This window comes from Acanthopagrus latus, chromosome 14, assembly GCF_904848185.1.
Source record: "Acanthopagrus latus isolate v.2019 chromosome 14, fAcaLat1.1, whole genome shotgun sequence".
NCBI lineage: Eukaryota > Metazoa > Chordata > Actinopteri > Spariformes > Sparidae > Acanthopagrus > Acanthopagrus latus.
In genome coordinates, this window is record NC_051052.1 from 10508145 (window position 1) to 10526957 (window position 18813).

The 18813-nt window shown below is 43.1% G+C and overlaps 4 protein-coding genes across 7 annotated transcripts; 1 reads left to right on the top strand and 3 right to left on the bottom strand.

Annotated features, from left to right (window-relative positions):
- Positions 1–604: 604 nt before the first annotated feature.
- On the bottom strand, positions 605–4513 carry LOC119032371 (aldo-keto reductase family 1 member B1-like). Of its 2 annotated transcripts, XM_037121454.1 has the most exons (10): positions 4306–4506; positions 3697–3864; positions 3190–3306; positions 2622–2699; positions 2408–2530; positions 2220–2326; positions 2043–2124; positions 1213–1296; positions 1010–1092; positions 605–904 (listed from the first exon to the last, which is right to left on the bottom strand). In XM_037121454.1, the coding sequence occupies exons 1-10, from the start codon at positions 4369–4371 to the stop codon at positions 862–864; spliced, it is 951 nt and encodes a 316-aa protein (XP_036977349.1). In that variant the 5' UTR covers positions 4372–4506; the 3' UTR covers positions 605–861. The 2 variants fall into 2 exon arrangements, with proteins under 2 accessions (XP_036977349.1, XP_036977350.1); XM_037121455.1 differs by lacking the exon at positions 1213–1296 and having other exon boundaries at positions 4306–4513.
- Positions 4514–5553: 1040 nt separating this feature from the next.
- Positions 5554–8761, bottom strand: LOC119032373 (dnaJ homolog subfamily B member 9-like). Its single transcript, XM_037121457.1, has 3 exons — positions 8619–8761; positions 8044–8278; positions 5554–7045 (listed from the first exon to the last, which is right to left on the bottom strand). Exons 2-3 carry the CDS (start codon positions 8258–8260, stop codon positions 6567–6569), a joined length of 696 nt encoding a protein of 231 aa, XP_036977352.1. The 5' UTR covers positions 8261–8278; positions 8619–8761; the 3' UTR covers positions 5554–6566.
- Positions 8749–11107, top strand: LOC119032370 (THAP domain-containing protein 5-like). 3 transcript variants are annotated; one of them, XM_037121452.1, is made up of 4 exons: positions 8749–8890; positions 9218–9305; positions 9557–9743; positions 9975–11107. In XM_037121452.1, the coding sequence occupies exons 2-4, from the start codon at positions 9220–9222 to the stop codon at positions 10722–10724; spliced, it is 1023 nt and encodes a 340-aa protein (XP_036977347.1). In that variant the 5' UTR covers positions 8749–8890; positions 9218–9219; the 3' UTR covers positions 10725–11107. The 3 variants fall into 3 exon arrangements, with proteins under 3 accessions (XP_036977347.1, XP_036977348.1, XP_036977345.1); XM_037121453.1 differs by lacking the exon at positions 9218–9305 and having other exon boundaries at positions 8754–8890; XM_037121450.1 differs by lacking the exon at positions 8749–8890 and having other exon boundaries at positions 9095–9305.
- Positions 11108–13184: 2077 nt separating this feature from the next.
- Positions 13185–18812, bottom strand: avpr2l (arginine vasopressin receptor 2, like). The gene is made up of 3 exons (XM_037121456.1): positions 17588–18812; positions 15133–16186; positions 13185–14016 (listed from the first exon to the last, which is right to left on the bottom strand). Exons 2-3 carry the CDS (start codon positions 15956–15958, stop codon positions 13937–13939), a joined length of 906 nt encoding a protein of 301 aa, XP_036977351.1. The 5' UTR covers positions 15959–16186; positions 17588–18812; the 3' UTR covers positions 13185–13936.
- Position 18813: the final 1 nt, after the last annotated feature.

An 18813-nucleotide genomic window follows, 5' to 3' on the forward strand; every position in this document is an offset into this window, starting at 1 on the left:
ATTTTAATCATGCAAACGTGAAACAGTAACTGCTGTAATGTTAAACAAACTCAACAGAAATGTAGTACCCGCCACTGACCTCATAAGCCATATATAATGGCGATGAGTATATAGCAGATCATCTTCATGAATGGCAGAGATTTTAGGCTGGCAGCCAGCGGCGTCCCCAAAGGGTCGCCATGGCACCCTGATAAGAATTGTTGGCCATCCCCACTCATGAGCTCCATGTGCGTAATATGCTTCGAAGTAGTGAGTACTGGCTTGTATCTGACATCATTTCTATTTATTTAGTGTGACTCAAGAATGAATATAAGATGAAGATGAGACATTTTGAATGTCAAGTACCTCCCCTGGCCACCCCAAGATTTCATAGGCCCCTTCTGGACCCTCTATGAAGACACTTTTAGGGGCAGGTGTGAGTCAGCAGAAATGTGAGAGGACCAAGCTACCATGATGCATTCTGTGAAGGTGGAATTCAAACTTGGAGATGTTTATGACCAAAAATTGTTATGTTGGAATATTATCAAGTGGTTACCACATACTTTGGTGTACTGTTTTTGGATGCATGTCCACAAACAAAATCGAAATACATGTAAGAGTCTAATTAGATTATCAGTTCTCTAATTTATTTCATATGGAATGGTAATTCAGACTTCTTAAAAACATGAATAAGTAAGGACAGATTATAAATATATCAGGAGACAGAGTTTTAGTCAATAGAGGTTTCAGTGCATTCTTTGATAAATTCATCAATAGAAAAATGTATTCACAGATGGTCCAGTACAAGGTTATTAAGTACAATTAATCACTTGTGCTCAGTCTTGATAAGCACATTAGTTAGGCAGCATGTTGTCTGATGAGTTAGTATTCTGTATTCAGAGGGAAGTCCTTGTGTGTTGAGGCCCTGCAGAGAAAATAAGAGGAACACATTACTTGACATTCGTCCATAATGCTCATGGATCCATTAAGCAGGTCTGTGAATTCTCCCGTCGTCTGTCTGTCTACTCACCATTTAATGTCAAATCCTCTCCAGTTATTGTTCAAGCTCAGCAGGGTCTTCATGTCGGCTTCACTCAACTCAAAGTCAAACACCTGGAAGAGGAAGAATGGTTAAAAAAAATTTTTTAAAAATCCTCTCTAATGATCCTGTATTAACACTTCATATAGGTAAAACCAAAGCAATCAGCTTCTGAAGTTTAAAGGTCGCTGTACCTGGAAGTTTTCCCTGATTCGATGAGGTGTTGCCGACTTGGCAACGACAATTACATTCCTCTGGATGTGGAACCTGATGAGAACCTGGTGAGAATTTAAATAAAAAGTACAGAGCCTTATTCGAACATTATTCAGACACAACCCTGAGTATCTACACAACTACACAACACTACTGTACTCCAATGGATTTAAAGTGAAACTCTCGCCAAAATGCAACCTAGGGGGGGTTTTTTTGTGAATGTATACGAGTCAAACCTTAGTGTAAAAGCAGGGTCTCTACACATAGTGGAAGGAAGGAAGGCGCTACTGCTAACGTGAGTTGTTCAGAAACTTTCTTTTTTAGCAAACTCTGTGTACACAAACAATGTTCTGGACCCTGGTGATACTACGAGCAAAGTTTCATGTCATGTCGAGCCTTCTTAGTGTTTTAAAAATAGTGATTTTGATGCTAGCGTAAAAGTGCCCCATGCACTCCCACTGAAAATGAGTTTGAGCCAAAAACGAAAATACGGTCAATCTTAAAAGTGCCTCTCTCATCATAATTATGCTTTTACATGAAGGTTTGACTCATTCACAAAAAAAAAGCCTAGCTTGCTTTTTGGTGAGAGCTTGACTTAAAGTTTGATAGAGACCCCTTTTCTTCCACCATGTGACCACATTTCCTTGCTGAATTTTCTCATGCAACTTTTGTATCCACGTGTCCAACCTAACCATGCTAACTTGATGCGAGCCGTTGATTCTGGTGTGATTGTCTTAGACTCTGTGTACAGCCGTCCAGCCCAGTCACCTGTCTGTCACTCCATAGCAGATCGTAAATTTTTCTTTCTTACCTGTGCTGATGTCTTGTTGTACTTGGTAGCAATGGCCTTGATCTTCGGTTCCTCCAGTAAAGACGGTTCATCAATTGAAGCCCTTTTTGTAAAACAGCCAACAGTGAGTGATGGTAAATAATTTTAGTAAAGCTGTGACTCTTCCTGTGAGTGCTGTGTTTCATAGGTGCCTCTCACCAGGGTCTGTCTGGGGAGCCCAGCGGGCTGTAAGCTGTCACCGAGATGCCCTTTGAGTGGCAGTAGTTGATCAGCTTCTCCTGGGTCAGGTAAGGGTGGCACTCGATCTGGAACGACACCCTACCACTTTAGCTTTTGTGTTTGTCTTCCTACATGATGTTTGGGGGAATCACAGTCTTGTTTTGTACCTGGTTGGTGACGGGCTTGTGCTTGAGGCCTGGCTTGTTGAGGATGGCTTCAATCTGGTCTTTGTTGAAGTTGGAGACACCGATGGCCTTGACCAAGCCGTCATCCACCAGCTCCTCCATAGCCTTCACACACATTTCTCTTCGCGTTAGCAATGCATCTTTTCTTATTGAGGCCCCCACCCAGTCAGTCACCCTGCTTTACAAGTGCACTTACCTCCCAAGTGTCCAGGAAGTTGCTGCCATCAGAAATCAACATGTTGTTCTCATCAGCAGGAAAAAAATTATCTCCAGGCTGCAGCGGCAAGAAAACAGAGGTAGAAATGTTTAGCAGGGAAACATGCAGGGCACCACCCCCCCAAAAAAAAAAGTTGATAGTACATTTCTGCAAACCACAGATATGTTACATTGGCAAGACCCTGCCAAGTGAAATACTGCTTCAACTGGGTCACATTAGCAAGCCATCTTTAGGTCAACACACTAGATATCTTTTAAGGAGACCTTGTGCATTTTTGCAGTCATCTTCAGAGTTACAAAACCGGATATACTTAAGGAGACGATATTTTCGAAGCGATGTCAGGACAAAACGTGTTTTAAGATTAAACATGATCTTTGCACAAATTAACAAGACCTTAAGCACAGCATTGTGATGACATAAAAGTGAAAATTGAGACCTAAAAGAATACCCATATGATATAAAACTTGTAACAAATACTAATTGTAATTCACTGTTCATTTTGACAGGTGAAATGGGCTGAAGCTTGACAGGACAGCGGTATCCAAACCTTGGCTCCCATGGGGAAATGCATGAGGTAAAGGTCCAAATAGTCGAGTTTTAGGTCATTTAATGTCTTCTCGCAGGCTCCCCTCACCAGGGATGGGATGTGGAAGGTGCACCATAGCTGAAATAGAAACGGACAGGGGTTTTAATAAATGTACTAGCAAGCAAGCCTGAAACAATAGCCTCATTCACACTGCCTTTTGAGTGCGGGAATCACGCGCTGATCCTACGCACGTTGCTTTCCAGGATGCATGGTGGATCAGGATCTCAATCACAACACATTATGACTGCATTCATGTGATTATAAACAGTCAGTGGGTACATGTTTAGATTAACAGGTGGACAAGGTTCTTCAAGGTTGGCAGGTCTGCATCATAGTACATCATTTACTTTTCAACACGTAATGTCAGTTGCTACATAATGTTGCTTTAAAGACACCATGATACATTTCCTGCCTGGACAGCCGTATCTGGAGTGTTTCAAAGTCCATGTGGCTAATTTTACATCATACCTTACTGACAATGAATAGGTCATCCCTCTTCACCACTCCTTGGTCAACCATTGCACGAATTCCTGCCCCGACCTCTTGTTCATTCTCGTACACGTACGCGCCGTCGATGTGCCTGTAGCCAGCGCTTATTGCAACCTTCACAGCCTCAGTTACCTTTCCTTCACCTGCCTGTAGAGGTAGAGCAATACAAAGTCAAGGAAACTGCAGATACAGGAAAGCATCACTGTATTTGATTAAAGCGGAAGCTGCGGCTGTGACCGCCTGTTGTTTGTCGTTCTGGCCTCACATCAGTGAATCAAGAGCAAGAGTGAATCGGTAGCATCACTGTTCAGGTTCACGGTCAGGTTAGAGTGCAGTCAGATGTTTAAAGGTTGTATTTTTAGTTGTAGCTGCACCACATGAATGATAGCAGTCTCCACAGGTAGATTCAGGCGACGAGGCAGTGAATTCACAACATTAAAACATGCACACTACAGATGACGCAGACCACAGAACCCCTGAAATCTAACTGGCAAAAAGGGGGGGGAAAGGAGTTGAGACAAAAATCCATGCATCCATCCACATTTTGTAAACCTTATCTTAATTAGAAAAACAAATGTTCAGGCTTACCCTCCACGTTCCCAGACCTACAATAGGCATCTTTGCTCCATTGCTGAGTGTAACTGAAGGTATCATGCTGGAGTTTCTGCCTGTTCGCCAGATCGATCACCAAGCAGCCGATCACACGAGCAGACTTGAACCGCACAGCCCTCACAGACAGAGGCAGGCTGTTCAAAGTCCTTTGAGAGAGGTGGGGTTTACAAGCCTACAGCACAAGTCTGGGATTGATTAGTAATGTCTGGCCTGCATACCATCAACCCAGGTTACTCCCCAAACAGAGGCCTCAGAGGGGGGAGAGTGACTCAGCACAAATGGTGCGGTTACATGCATTTGTATTAACCAGCACGAGATCTGCATCGAGTTTTTTAAGTAATCAAAGAATCATGGCTCTTTCTTCAACCGGATTCTGAAGAGGTTTCAGTGACTTTTTGTTTGGGCTTTGCTGCAGTGAGCATGAATCATTTCTGAAAGGAGACATAACACTTTCTTCATTTGCTTAGGGGTACCAGGGATACAACTGTACTGGATCTGATATAGCCAGCTGCTAACAGGCTTGAGATATATATACATATAATTTTTTTCAGGTCCCTAGTTAATTTTTGAATGTGGTCATTTGAAATTCTTACATATTGGACCTTTAAGGTATAATTCAAGCACATTTTAGACACTCAAATATGCCTTCATGACTTTTGCTTTTACTTTCAGAGCACAAAATTCCACTTCAAAACTTCAGTTGAATATACTGTAGGGGTAAAATGTACATAATGAAATGTTCACATTTTTTCTTCATTCTAATCCGGATTTATATTTGAAATACAAGAGGAAACTCATGCAAAGTGGCTTAATATTTTTCTTTTTACAAGACTTAGTGGATCTCTCTTCTCTTTCTCTCAGGTGTCATGAAAGTTTTTTTTTTTTTTTAAATCTACGTCATAACGTAAACGTACAATGTCTTTTTTATTTGTCAAAGTGGTTTCCTCCCTCACAAAGTCTATTCTCAACCCCGCCTCCCTATCTTATGAGAGCATGCCCCCTACTGGAGTTTAAGTTAAACTACAGCTTTTTAGGCAACAGTTGGTTATACAGGACCATGGTGGTTCTTGAACTTTTTCACATTAAGGACAGAAAAAATCTATTCATTACAGTATGTAGTCAAAACCAAACTGATCACATAAAAACCAATATTTATACTGACCATAATGGAAACTTACTTGAATGCATTTTTCATGTTTCCTCTCTCAATACAAGACACAGACAGCCTATTGTAACTTTTTATTCATTCTCCAAACATTATGCAACCAATCAACATTCAGGCCACTCTCAGCGTACACACACTCTCACACATACACACAAAGTGCGGACATTAGACAATGACATTAACACAGCACTGTCTATAAAAGATAGGCAACATGAAGAGCAAAGGTGCTAAATATTGCACATTATGATCAGGTCAGCAAACTTTTCAGACCGTTAAGCTTAACTGCCAGGTGACCCCAGGTTTGTTTTGTTTTACAAAACAGCTGAGAGGGCACACAAACTCTGCCTGTGGCTAAGTATACCAGCATATGTTGTCATGGGACTGATGTTACTTTCTGAGAGAAGGTAGATGCAACTCTGTAGGAAGAGAACTAAAACGAGGTAACAGTTGATGAGAGATAGAGAGTACACACGCACATCCAAAACCAAAGAGGGCGGCTGTTGAGCTGAAAGGGTGCAGATTAAGTTGATCACTGCAAACCCGCACACGTCGCTGGATGTGAAGAACCATTTTCAGGGCAAAATTTGAAAATGTACGAATCCAGATGAGCACAGCCTGGTTTACATTAGCAAAAAGTTGACGTTATGGAGCGCACAACTATAGTATGGCCTGAATTAAATCCTACTGCCTCTAAAAGAAAAGGTAATATTTTAATTATAAATTTTCTTTTAACCTTAGGCCATACCTGAGTCTAAAAGACTGTACCTTCAGAAGAAAAGAACACAAGCAAACTGAATGAACCCTAAATAATGGGGAGGTATCTGAATCAACATGAGGTTTGCAGTACATATCGTGCTATGAGCAATGATGTGCATGAGTTATTGCTAGTAAGCAGCCATTATCAGGCCAACTCGGATATTTGTTCTGAAAGTAAATTACATACAGGGAATTACAAAAGCCACACTCTGTTCCACCAAGTGATAAATTAGCAATTAATTCCACAACCACAATGAAAAATCCCAGCAGTGTCCCGAGTGGGTGCACTCTGCAGAGCACCGTTCCCCTGCTCGTCTCAGGAGCAGTCGGTGAAGGTGGTCACCATGTTCCCTCTGCGCTGCGTCACTGTCCTGCAGTGCTGCTTCCCCGTGCCCTCGAATCTGCTCTCAGTCCTGGTGCGGTGCGTGTTAGTGTTAAAGGAGAACATCTTCTCCAAGTCCTCAAACATGTCATCAAAGAGTCCTCCACCAAAGGCCCGCTGCTGAAACTGCCTCCTGTGTCTGTTCATAGCCTCCTGATGGGCCTGGAAGCTGCTGTCGAAGTGTCTCTTCTGGTGGGCTTGGCTCTGGGAGTGAAAGTGGTGATGGTGATGCTGACCAAAATGGTCAAAGTCTTTGAAGATGTCATCAAAGTTAAAGGAATGGTAGTGCTGGTGGAAGTTGTAATCGCCGCCTCCTCCTCCTCCTCCTGGTCTATGGCCCTCCCCCGGTGACGGGCCGTGGCCAAACTGGTCGTACTCTCGTCTCCTCTTATCATCTGATAGCGTCTCATATGCTGGTAGAGACAAAGACATGTTACATCACTCATTGAGTTGGTTGGTATGACACTGCGACTGAAAGGTTTTGAAACATTTTAACAATTTTTGTTCAAGCTCATCCAAAGTTGTGATTTGACCTCCAGACAATGTATGTTGATAATAATGTCTGTCTAGTCGTTTTCTATAATTATATATTCAAAAGCACTATGTTTTGTTGAGGAGTTTCAAACTGAGAATTTTAATATTGACAATATTAAGGAGCTAGTAAAACAAACTCAAAAGTGTTTATTTTTCAGTAACTGATTAAACAAGCTGTTCTCAGAGGAAATTAAAGTCTCAAGAACACTGTTTGGAGCTAGAATTGTGGCAGGGTCCGCCACAAATAAACAAAGTAAAACAGGATGAAACTGTGTTGTCCTTTAAGGTTAGTTTGTTTATTCGGTCATATTATCATGTAGTTGTGTGTGAAAGCTTTATTTTGTTTACATGATTTTTGTTTTCCCTATTTTGTTCACGTTAGCTCTCATTACCCTCTGCTTCTGTTCCTGGGTGTAGGATCAATAAAGTTTTTATCTTATTGCAACACAGATATGATGACAGGGTTGAGCCTCACATGCAATTGTCTTTAATGTAGAAAATATGGAGCGCCAATAAATACCTTTAAAACACCCAGCTGTCATCCTGTCAATCTGTCACGTCACAACAGACAGGCTATTAATACTGTGAGGAATCTCACAGTCTCTCAGGGGAGAAGTCAGACATTCCCTCTTGATGTTTCACTCACAACCATACAATATGTCATCTACCCAAACCCTGGCCATTTCCAGTGACTGTCACTAACACTTTTCGGTTTATTTGTTGCCATTCCTCTTAAAATGTATCCTGATTAAAAGGATGTTTCACAAGGAATGCATGCTTCGAATTGCTTGACACAGCAGCAACAGGGTGTCATAATAATTTTTTTTAAAAAGCCCTACACGTAAGAAGTTGGTTAAAAGATGATGACATCACTCACCCTCAGCTACTTCTCTGAACTTGGCCTCGGCGTCTGGGCCCTTGTTTCGGTCGGGATGGTACTTCAGGGCCAGCTTGTGGAAAGCCTTCTTGATCTGGCGCTCGGTGGCATCTTTGGTCACCCCCAGTATGTCGTAGTAGTCCCTCTTGGCCAGGATGAACTCCGAGATCAGCAGAATGTTCACTGCTAGCAGCAACACCGACTGCGCTGTGGCCATAACTGCTGCTTTTGGCACCTTTGAGGGTGTGAAGAGAGGAGTTTTGACAGCTTGGTTACAAACGGCGTTTTCACACGCCCATCTTCAAAAAGGGGTTTAGGATTCAAAATTCAGATAAAAACTTTTCGAAAACAGCCACAAGTTAGGTTACGCGACGTTGTTGACTAGCGTTGCCTTTCTAGCTGTAATCAACAGAAAGCTGTTAGCTTAACAACTCACTGTTTTTGTTTTTCGCAAAGGGGAGGAACTTAAATGAGCTAAGAGGCTTGTTTGGATTAATGCTGCGTTGTTTGCTCTGGGTTGCGGTTAACCCCCCCACCACAAATAACATGAAAGTATATCGAAAAAGAGAGATTACCTGGAGACGGGGTGACAAACAGCCTGCGGACAGCTCAGTCAGACGCCGACAGCCCCAGCTGATGAGAAGCGAAAGCTAGCAGTTGTTGACGAGCTGCATTCCTGAGCTGTAACACCACGACTCGCAACGCTATTGGTCGGTTTCTGAACACAGTGACTCAAATTGCTATGATTGGCGGAAACATTGCGCACGTGGAGAAATGAGACAGCCCGAAAAGAAGTCAAGCGAAGGAGCGTGGCCTGCGCGTATTTCCGGCTTCGCTTCGGTCTGAGGTACGAAACTTAAACATGTTTTAAGCCCAGTCATCTATATCTTTCACTTTACGTGTGTATTATTTTTAATTGTTTGGTATAAAATAGCCGATGAGCTATAAGAGTCTTACGTAGTCTTACGTAGTACGCAGTCTTATTGTATTTAATTTCCTCGACGTAGACATGCAGCCGTTTCCATAACTATCTTGACTGTAAAATTGACTACACGTCATCTCCGCTCTGAGAACCACAACCCGGAAGTGACCGTTTGCGAGCAGTTCCATGTTTTTCAAAAATGTCAGCCGCAAACCTGTCTCTATAAAGCGCTTCTATGTATTTTCGCTTCAGGTATGCCACGGTACTGCGCTGTGAAAGTGTGCAGAAACCGCGGGGGGACGGCGACTAGACAAGACAACAAGAGAATTAGCTTCTACCCGTATGTTTTGTGTCTTCTTTCTGCTGTGTCTCAGATCTGAAATGTGTTTCCTGTTATGCGTAGCATGTCACGTCAGCTGCATATCGTGTTTGTGAGGGGTAGCTTCTTGTAAGAGACCCTGAGACTTTGACAGAATGTGGAGTTATGATACGTTAGAATTACTGCAGCACCAAAGTGACACTGATCAGCTGCCAGCAGCTGAAATTGTCAGTCGTGTCAGATCCCAACCAAATATTTTCTTTCCACCAAAGGTTTCCCTTGCAAGACCAGCCTAGGCTTCAGAAATGGGTGGACAACATGAAGCGCGAGGAGTGGACCCCGAGTCGACATCAGTACCTGTGCAGCGAGCATTTTACAGAGGACTGCTTTGATATCCGATGGGGCATCCGCTACCTGAAGACCACAGCCATCCCAACCGTTTTTCCCTCTGCTGAAGATGTATGTATCTAATTTTGTCTGTCTCAACATTCATCACAGGTCCAACAAGAAGTAAAGTCTTGGTGCACACCAGAAGCCTAAGGTTCACTGAGAGTTTTTGGAGTGCAACAAGCCTTTTCTTTGTTTTTCATTCTTATACCCAATGTTCCATTATAGACACATAGATTTACAAAGTAGCTTTGCTGCCTTTCGTAATCCCATTTGATGAAGACATGTTTTCTTACATCCCAGGATGGCGAAAAAAAAGTTACCTCCGGCAAAAGAAGCCCCAAGGCCAAACCTAGAACTTTAGACATCGACACTGAGTCTGCAGTATCGGACTCTCCTCTCAGTAAGAGGCCTCTAATTTTGAGCAGAACGTGCAAAAAGCTCCACTCAAGTGCGACAAACATTGCCGAGCAGACAGAGACGATATTTGATGCTCCTCTGGTGTCGAACGCTGGCATATCCTGTGACTCCGAGATACAAACTGCTGCTCGTGAGATACCAGGCGGCACTGGGACTTCAACAGCATCCTGCCAGGCACTGTCCCCACGCATCAAGCCACATTCTGAAGAGCAGGCAGACCCAACAGTGACTGTGTTGTGCTGCCAGACATTGGGCCCTTTCTCCAACGGAGAGGAAAACGTAGATGAAGACGCCCTCCAAGCAGCATTGGGCCAGGCTTTTAGCCTTGTCCCTGTGGAAGTGGTAAAGGATGAACCTGCAAGTTACTTCCTAGAGGAGAAGGGACCCGGCGAGGGAGAGCACATCTCAGTTTACGAGCACTCATACTGCAGACCTGACACGGACAAAGATCAGCTTTGGAGTAAGATCTTAAGTTTGCATGCAAAGATCCTGGAGCTGGATCACAGGGAGGAGAGCACGGTGGCCAAAATCCGTGCTCTGGAGACAGAGATATCTCTACTGAAGAGAGTCGGTGCTGTGTTTGGTGAGAGGCAGAAAGTTTTAGAAGATTATATATCATCTATGTTGGTGTGATTCTGCAGGAAATCACAACATGTGGACAGAAAATGAGTGCTTTGTTTGTTACCTTTGAGGCACTTTTGCTGAAAAGTTGCACATGCCTCCATGCACAAAGCACAGCATTACAAACTGTGTCATACTGAACTCTTTTGGTACTCAGCAGAGCTGGGTATATGGGTATGGAAAATGAATTTTTAAGCTCCTGCCAAAAGTTTTAATAGTCTCAAACTACAACTGACTTTCTTCATACATTTCTACTGCTACAGTTTTGTGTGGGTTAGGGTTAGGGCACTATGTAGTTTTATAGGAGACATTTAAACTCAGAATGTTTAATATGTACAATATTAATGACCTAATGATACAAACTCAGAAATATTTATTTTTCCATAACAGAATCAACAAGCTGTTTCTCAGAGGAAAATAAAGTCCCAGAACACTGTTTGAAGCTAGAAAGGTGGCAGGGTCCGCCACATATAAACAAAGTAAAGCAGTATGATATTGTGTTGTCCTTTAAGGTCAGTTTGCTTATTCAGTCTTTCTCTTGTGATTGAAATGTCTCCCCTAAATCTACACATACTGCTCCTTTTAAAGGACAGATCTTCTATTTATGCTATGTGATTTTTCGGTTTACATGTGTTGCAGGTCGCATTGTGTTTTAATAAAAGCACTTGACATCTCAAACGTGGCTTTGAATTACAAATGAAAGTTCAAACCCACAACATTTGAAGTTGGGTCCATATGGCCCAGCCCTAGCACTCAGTGCTCTGCAACATTGCCTTCACACATCAATGTCCATATTGCGACGTCCTGTCTGCTTCTGTCCACATGGTGGCACTGTTTGACCGTCTGTGCGTGTAGTGTTTCAAAGCTGAAGCCTTGATTTTCTGCTGCTCTTCACTGTGCATAACTGATGCATAACCAATATTTTATGTTTGGTGTTCACATGATTGGATCTCTAATGTGATAAATATCATACTGTTGCTGGCTTTTTTTTCTACTGTTTTTATTACCCTATGCCATCTGCCTGTTGTATTTTCTCATCGGATCTGTGATTCAGATGGTGACTCTCTATTTGAACTGCATCTGTTGCCGCTTGCTGTGTTTATATACATGAAGTCAATTCTGATCACGTTCAAAATGACACCATTCACATATGCTATGACCTCTGCAATCACCAGCAATAATGTCACAATGTCTCATTTTATTCCTGCACTGTGCCTGATTGCCACTAGCACCCTGTCATTCTCTGCAATCTGCTGCAGGAGGGAAATATTGTGCTTGGATCCAGAGATTGATTGTACCGTACAGTGACCGTGGTTCTTAAAGTTTTTTGCGTTGAAAGCTGCCCCTGTGTCCACTATTTCCTTTTGTGATTGTTTTAACCCCCACAATGACATGAACCAGAAGCAGCAGCAGGATTTATCTCCCACATTTCCACCCCCGGGGCCCGAATTAGTCATCACAGTGTTTTGGCCTAGTGAGACACCTAATCCTGTTTGAAACAGCTTTCCAGGGAGAAATGCAGCACAGGCTGCCTCTGCGCTGTCGCAGGCCTGGTCACAGACTTTGTGTAGAGCGGATTGTGACCATGTTAGGACTTTTTTTTTTTTTTTTTTTTTTTAAAAGCGCACCTGTGACGGCAATAGGAATGAACCATCTGAGAGAGAGAACGAACACCTGCTGTGCTTTCTATTGCGCATAGCGTTGCATAACTGTATTAACTCAGAATCTAATTAGGCGACAAATACAGTGAATCATGGTGTTTGCATGATGGGGTTAATGCTTGTACTTGTGTGAGGTGTGGAGGAAGGCTAAATTGGCCTTAGAACAAATGACAAAGGGATTGATTGCACATGTGAAAGGATTTGTGAAGAGCAATTTCATAAGTCTCCAGGGTGTTGCATTTCATGAAAAGATTAAGTGACATGTTTCCCTCCCCGGCAATGCATGACAACCGAACTCTGTTGCACCTGTAAGGATTAAATAAATTGACACTCCAACTTGGTAATGAAATGAAGCTGTTTTAATCCCGCTGCTGCGCGCACAGGTCGGGAAAACAAAACAACATCACAGTGCATTATGGGACTAATGCACTGTGACGTCAGATCTTGTTGCATGGACAAGACAAGAGAGATAAGTGTGTGTATGATCTGCAGAGTGCAGGGGAGTAACACAGGTCACCTCTGTCTAACAAGAGGTCAATGAGCGAGGACCAAGGGATACAATTTAACGATAGCAGCCTCAGATAAGATCGCAAAAGACAAATATAATATGGTCTGAGGGCCTTTATGATAAAAGTCCATTAACAAAATAAAATGAAGATGAAACAAGGTAAATCTCATTGTGCTGCCTCGGTTCATCGTATTAAGTCGCGCGGTGACGTATTCCGACAGGTGCTTTCCTCCTACGCTACAGAGACTAATTCGGCGTACCGTCTGTCTGTCGCAGGCAAATTTATAAAGGTGACGCCAGAGCTATAAATAGTAAATGATCATTTATTTATTAGATCCAGTGTCAGGTACAGTCTTTTTCTGTATGTCTGTGATGACACAAAATATCAAAGCAGTGCAGGTACAAGCACAGAGCCCATGTGCTCAGTTTACATTATAATTACCTAAGAAACATTTACATAACATTTGAAATCAGTTGAATATGTATACATGTGGATTTCTTTTTAGAGAGGGGCTTTATTTTGAAAGGCTTCCCCTTTATGCCTCTTATGGGGACGTTTTGCCTGAAGGGAGAGATACTCATGCTGGCACATTTCACTGTAGGTTCAGCCACAATGTGTGTTTTTCCTCAGTGCACGGTGGATGCTTTGTTTGTCAGAGCATTCAAAACAGGCAGCAGTCGACTCACAAAACACTGCAAGATGCCACAGAGATTCCATTTAATACTCGTTTACAGCAATGCTGACACTGATCCAGATTCATCACAAAAGAGATGACACAACAAATGTATGTCCTCTTCTATAAAAGAAGGAGCGTTTATACACGACAAGTGCACATACATGAAAACACAGGACCCACGCTGCTCCACGCTTCTGGTGTCCTGGACGTCGTAAATCCTCATCCAGATCACCCGTCTGGTCTTCATCAGACCCTGGCATATATCCGGAGTGGCATATCCCTTGATATATAACATCTTTAACAGTTTTTGCCCATGCCGCTCCGTCATTTTTGATTTTATTTACTGTATGTTGGGTTTTTTTTTTGTTTTTGTTTTTTTCAGCTATAGTAGAGATATATCCAGGGGTTGGTGCAGCTGTTGAGGCTGGCCAGCAACATGATGATGGCAAACACTGGACCTGTGGGAGGAAGAGAGAAAAATGTGAACATGCTGTAATAGATTGGATCTAAAAATATGTAATTCATTATTAATAGGCCAATATGACATGAGGGCCTACAGGGGTATTGTAGTATGCAAAATCAGTCTCAAGGTCTCGTCTTGTAATTACCACCTGGTGCTCCCATGATCGAAAAAACATGCCACGCAAGTGGCCTCTTGGATGTCCCGTATTATAAATAAAACATAATAAAAGTGCTCTCTAGGGTGCCCTTCCAGCGGACAAGACGAGGTGAGGTACCTGTCAGTCCACCACTGTATATTGCAGAAGATATTAGGTGAGGGTGAATGGAGGGACTTTGAATGTGTCTTCTGTGTGTGTTTTTATGCAAAGGTGCATCTTTTAGATGAGTTTAAGATCCACATTTACTGTAAGCTTGTCATGCAGTTTGGGACTCACGCTGGTATTGGGCTTATCTCGGTCTCCATACACTCTGGTCATGATTTGGTCTCGGTATGGGTGGTCTTGACTACAAGACCGGCCTACGGTATGGTGATATTGTATGGCCGATCTGGCCTAAAAATACTTTTCTATTGCAATAATTTTGGGCTATATCGCGACCTCCACATTTTAGGAATGTGTGTCCCCACCCCTCATGTGAAAAATATGCTTCTGGGTAATAAGTACTGTATGCATGTCATGCTTCTTTGTGATATTCCACATTAGGTACTATTCATCCACAGTCCAGCAATAATGAAAATAAGATGAGAAATAAGAGGCCACATTTTGGTGGCCACCCCACATTTACAGTGGCACCTTCTGGCCCCCTGATAAATACTGGGATGAAGCAACACAAATTCAACTTTAGTTTTGACCAAATACCTCAATTTCAATATTGTGACATTACTGTAGGCATGACTATTGGTACTTTCACTAAATATTGACACTATAAGAATTATAATCTTCGAGAATTATCATAAATGCAGATATAATGACTGAGTGCGCAAAGAAAAGTATTCAAGAGAAGTCGAACAAGTCAGTTAGTCCCGAAAATTACACCCCTTCACTGTGCTGCAGACTTTTATGCAAAAAAAAAAAGTTTCACACCACGATAACAAATCCAAGAATGGGACAAACCTTTAGTTGGCGCACTGCTTGGACTCCACGCAGACCACAACTGGACCACGAAGAACGGGCTCCAGCACACCGTGTATGTCATTATGATCACAAAAGTCATCTTCACGGTCTTCATCTTGGCGTTGGACACCCCCTTCATCGTGCCCGAGCGTCCTGCCTGCAGCGCCTTCCTCTTCATGTTGAAGTAGACCGTCGTGCATATTCTTATTTGGCAGTAGAGCAAAATGACCGCGGGCAGAGCATACACCGACAGGGTGATCCAGCTGATGTAGATCCGGCTCCCCCACGGTTCGACAAACGTCGCCCAGCAGTCGTACTGGTTCTTCTCCACCTCCTGCAGAGAGAAGATGAAGAGCTGCGGGGAGCTGAAGGCGAGGGAGATCAGCCACGCTGCGCCTATGGAGAGGTACCTCCTGAAGGAGCCCTTCAAGAAGGAAACCATGGGTTTGCAAACCGCGTGGTACCGGTCTATGGTCATAGCTACTATCATGTAAGTGGAGGCGAACATCCCGACCACCTGCAGGTACTTTACTGTGCGGCACAGGAAGTCCGTGCCTCGGAACCTGTGCGTAATTTCAATGAGAAACTGCGGTAGGACTTGGAAAAAAGCCACCACAAGGTCCGCCAGGCACAGGTGCAGGAGGAACAGCTGGGTCCTGGTGTTCCTTTTACGCTTCTTCCACAGCGCGCCGAGGAAGAAGAGGTTACCGCACGTTGCGAGCACGAACACCAGGCCCAAAACCCCAGCTCTGAGGAGCGCGAAGTGTCCGTGCGCGTCTCCGTCCTCGTCCGGCGCCTTTCCGGAGCCGTTGCCGCTGGGATCCATTTAAGCATGAAGCGAATTTCTGATGCTTCCAATTCCCACTCCAGGCTTCAGTCAACCTCTCAGTGCAGTACACCAGGAGTTGGAGAGCTGCACTGTCGGCGCAGAGACGTCTCCCGATGCATGTTCCTCCTTTGCGCGCGTGTTGCAAGTGACAGTGGCTGAGAGGAGGAAAGTCGTCCACTTGGAGGGGCGAGGGGGGCTCAGTGGAGGCTGAATGCCACCGCCAGGCTAATGAGATGTGCACATAGAATCATATGAAATAAGAGGCAAAGGAATAAAACCCTTAACGAGTCATTTCAGAATCCTCAGACCTATAACCTTAAAAACACAGCCCCTTGACCATTTAATCATCATTATGAATCTGTAATTCATCTTTCAAAGACTTTTCTTTGACAAGTGCTGATATGGTGTGTATGAAAGCCCATTTCTTGAGCTTGATGGGGGGGAGTTGTCATGGCAAATCATAGTTAGGAGATAAGAAGATGAGATGATAAGGAAAAGTCGTAATTATAAAATAATAGTCAAAATGACTGATAATGTGGAAATCGTGTGATAAAGTTATTGTTTCACATTCTGAGATAAAGTCAAACTCACGAGATTAAAGAAAAGTAAAATTTGTGAGATAAAAAGTCATAACTGTCATATCTAATTCATAATTATTAGATTAAAAAAGGACTCTCAATTACAGGATGAGTTTAAATGTTGATGAAAGATCATAATTATGAAATTAGGAGATTTAAAGTCATTTATCTCATAATTTCTTTTTTCCCCTAATAACTATGATATACCATGAGATTTTCTTTTTATCAAAGCAAAATGTTCATCTTTTTTTTTTTTTTTTAATCTTGAACTGGCAGAAATGAGCTTTTATTGGCCATTTAAATATATATATATATATAGATACACAAATTATACTTAATCTGTTCAGATGCAGAGAGGGATTTAATCAAGGGTTAAAATACAGCTGCAAAAACAGTAGGTTTGTCACTAATTTCTGTGTTAGACCACAATCATTAAAAAGTACTGCATGTATATCATGTTTGCCCTCGGTGTAAATGATCAACATCTTCTCATGGCGTTTCTCCCATACTGGCCTCACACAGCAGTGAGCCTCACTGACATCAGTAAGGGGGCGGGTATACCACTAACACGCTTCAGGAGCTGCCATCAATGCTCTGACATTTGCCCCGCGGAGGCAGAGAAGGGAGAAATCCAACAACAGGAAGGAAAGCCACTAAAAATGCCACCCTCGGCTCCACAGAGCTGCCTTACAGTCGCACGCAAACATCTCAACATCGCTTAAAAGCGCCACTTTGAAGAGCGGGGAGCTCCTCAGAGGGTGAAGGCTCAGAAGGAGGGTGCTAATGAGCAACCCCATCAGGTGGTGAGACTAGAGGACAGTTGCACAAACACTGAACCGCGGCAGGTGAACCTCGGTGGCTGCAAAAACCTTGTTAAACTGTTAAGTTGCAGCATGAAACAGTCGGTGGTAGGACTTGAGGAGAGACGCGCTGACAAGAATGATGCCAAAGATGGTCAAACTCGAAGCAGCAGAGGTCGAGATACCCTCACGTCTACTCTTTTATATTGTATCCCACCGTTCCCTTAATGCATCTCAGTTGCACTTACAGGTGAAAACACTAGTTTTCCATGCCACTTTGCTCCAACAACATGTCTTCTGTCAGACTGCTGGGAAAGGGAAATGAAGTGCCCAGCGTGGAACTTCCAGTTCAGTTTATGCGAAATTAGCAAAGACTTGATCAGGTAGCCTCATACGAATTGTGACGTGTTGGGAAAAGCCCGTGGACGGTCAGATCCAAAGTGGGCGTGGTTTAGTGTTATCACACTGTGAGTAAGATAACAAGTCAACCAGTTATGTTGCTAAGTTGCTAGCATATTTTTGACGTACTTTCATAATAAGTAAACGTGTCACTGAGTTTCGACTTGTTCAACATAAACTCTCAGCCTAGTTACTGTTGCTGCTTGCTACAGAGTAATAAAGGAGCAAAACTGACGAAACGCCGTGCGCCATAGAGAAAAACTGACGTCAAAGAGTTATTATCTTTTTCTTCCTCAGTGCTTTTGAACGGTGCACCACCTGCTTGTAGCGCAATCGCGAGAAATGTCACACAGCGTATAGGCTGGCGGGGGAGGTATACAGTACAGCGGTGGAGCGAGCAACGAGAGAAGAAGAAAAAACTATAATGTCACCGCCACCTCACCGGTGCAGAATGAACGATAATACACGCTCCCTATAGGTCATAGCGGGGTGTTCATACGGAACAAGAAAAGGTTGCGTGGGCACGGAGAGAAGAAAGAGTGGCATTATGACTTTCTGTTTCTATATGCCATTATTCTTTCCCTGTATGACAAAATGATATTATTAATAATAATAATCGCTGCACCGTTGGCCTCTGACCTTCTTTTTATCCCCCGTATTTTTATCCGTACCTCCTACGCACAGACTATTCGCGATCGGCGTTCCTACACTGTTATTTCATGGTCAGTTCAACCCCTTTCCAGTTACACAGCGCGGGCACGTCAAGCTACCACTGCACCTGTCATCCCGCCTGCAAGAATATCAGCGTGTTGATTGTCGAGAGCAACTGCTTCAAATATAATTGCGCAATCTAGCTGTTTCCAAGATGCCCATCTGTCAATGAAAACCGATGTAGATGTTGCTCTCCATGGTGCTGATCTGCTTCTACGGTACACGGCCGCTCACTACGGTGCTGAGAGGGTGAACTCAAAACCACGCTGACAGCACAATAACATGATCAAACCTCGAGTTATTTACACCGTACAAACGGTGTTGTGGATTCTTAGTAACTGAATTTATAATTAAATTGTTCACT

Coding starts and splice junctions, on each gene's coding strand:
- LOC119032371 (XM_037121454.1), bottom strand. CDS start 4,371: ATGATACCTTCAGTTACACTCAGCAATGGAGCAAAGATGCCTATTGTA. Junction 3,865..4,305: donor TAGGTCTGGGAACGTGGAGG/GTAAGCCTGAAC, acceptor CTACCTCTACAG/GCAGGTGAAGGAAAGGTAAC. Junction 2,125..2,219: donor GGCTCCCCAGACAGACCCTG/GTGAGAGGCACC, acceptor TTTTACAAAAAG/GGCTTCAATTGATGAACCGT.
- LOC119032373 (XM_037121457.1), bottom strand. CDS start 8,260: ATGGCCACAGCGCAGTCGGTGTTGCTGCTAGCAGTGAACATTCTGCTG. Junction 7,046..8,043: donor GTTCAGAGAAGTAGCTGAGG/GTGAGTGATGTC, acceptor TGTCTCTACCAG/CATATGAGACGCTATCAGAT.
- LOC119032370 (XM_037121452.1), top strand. CDS start 9,220: ATGCCACGGTACTGCGCTGTGAAAGTGTGCAGAAACCGCGGGGGGACG. Junction 9,306..9,556: donor AAGAGAATTAGCTTCTACCC/GTATGTTTTGTG, acceptor TTTCCACCAAAG/GTTTCCCTTGCAAGACCAGC. Junction 9,744..9,974: donor TTTTTCCCTCTGCTGAAGAT/GTATGTATCTAA, acceptor CTTACATCCCAG/GATGGCGAAAAAAAAGTTAC.
- avpr2l (XM_037121456.1), bottom strand. CDS start 15,958: ATGGATCCCAGCGGCAACGGCTCCGGAAAGGCGCCGGACGAGGACGGA. Junction 14,017..15,132: donor AAGCAGTGCGCCAACTAAAG/GTTTGTCCCATT, acceptor TTCCTCCCACAG/GTCCAGTGTTTGCCATCATC.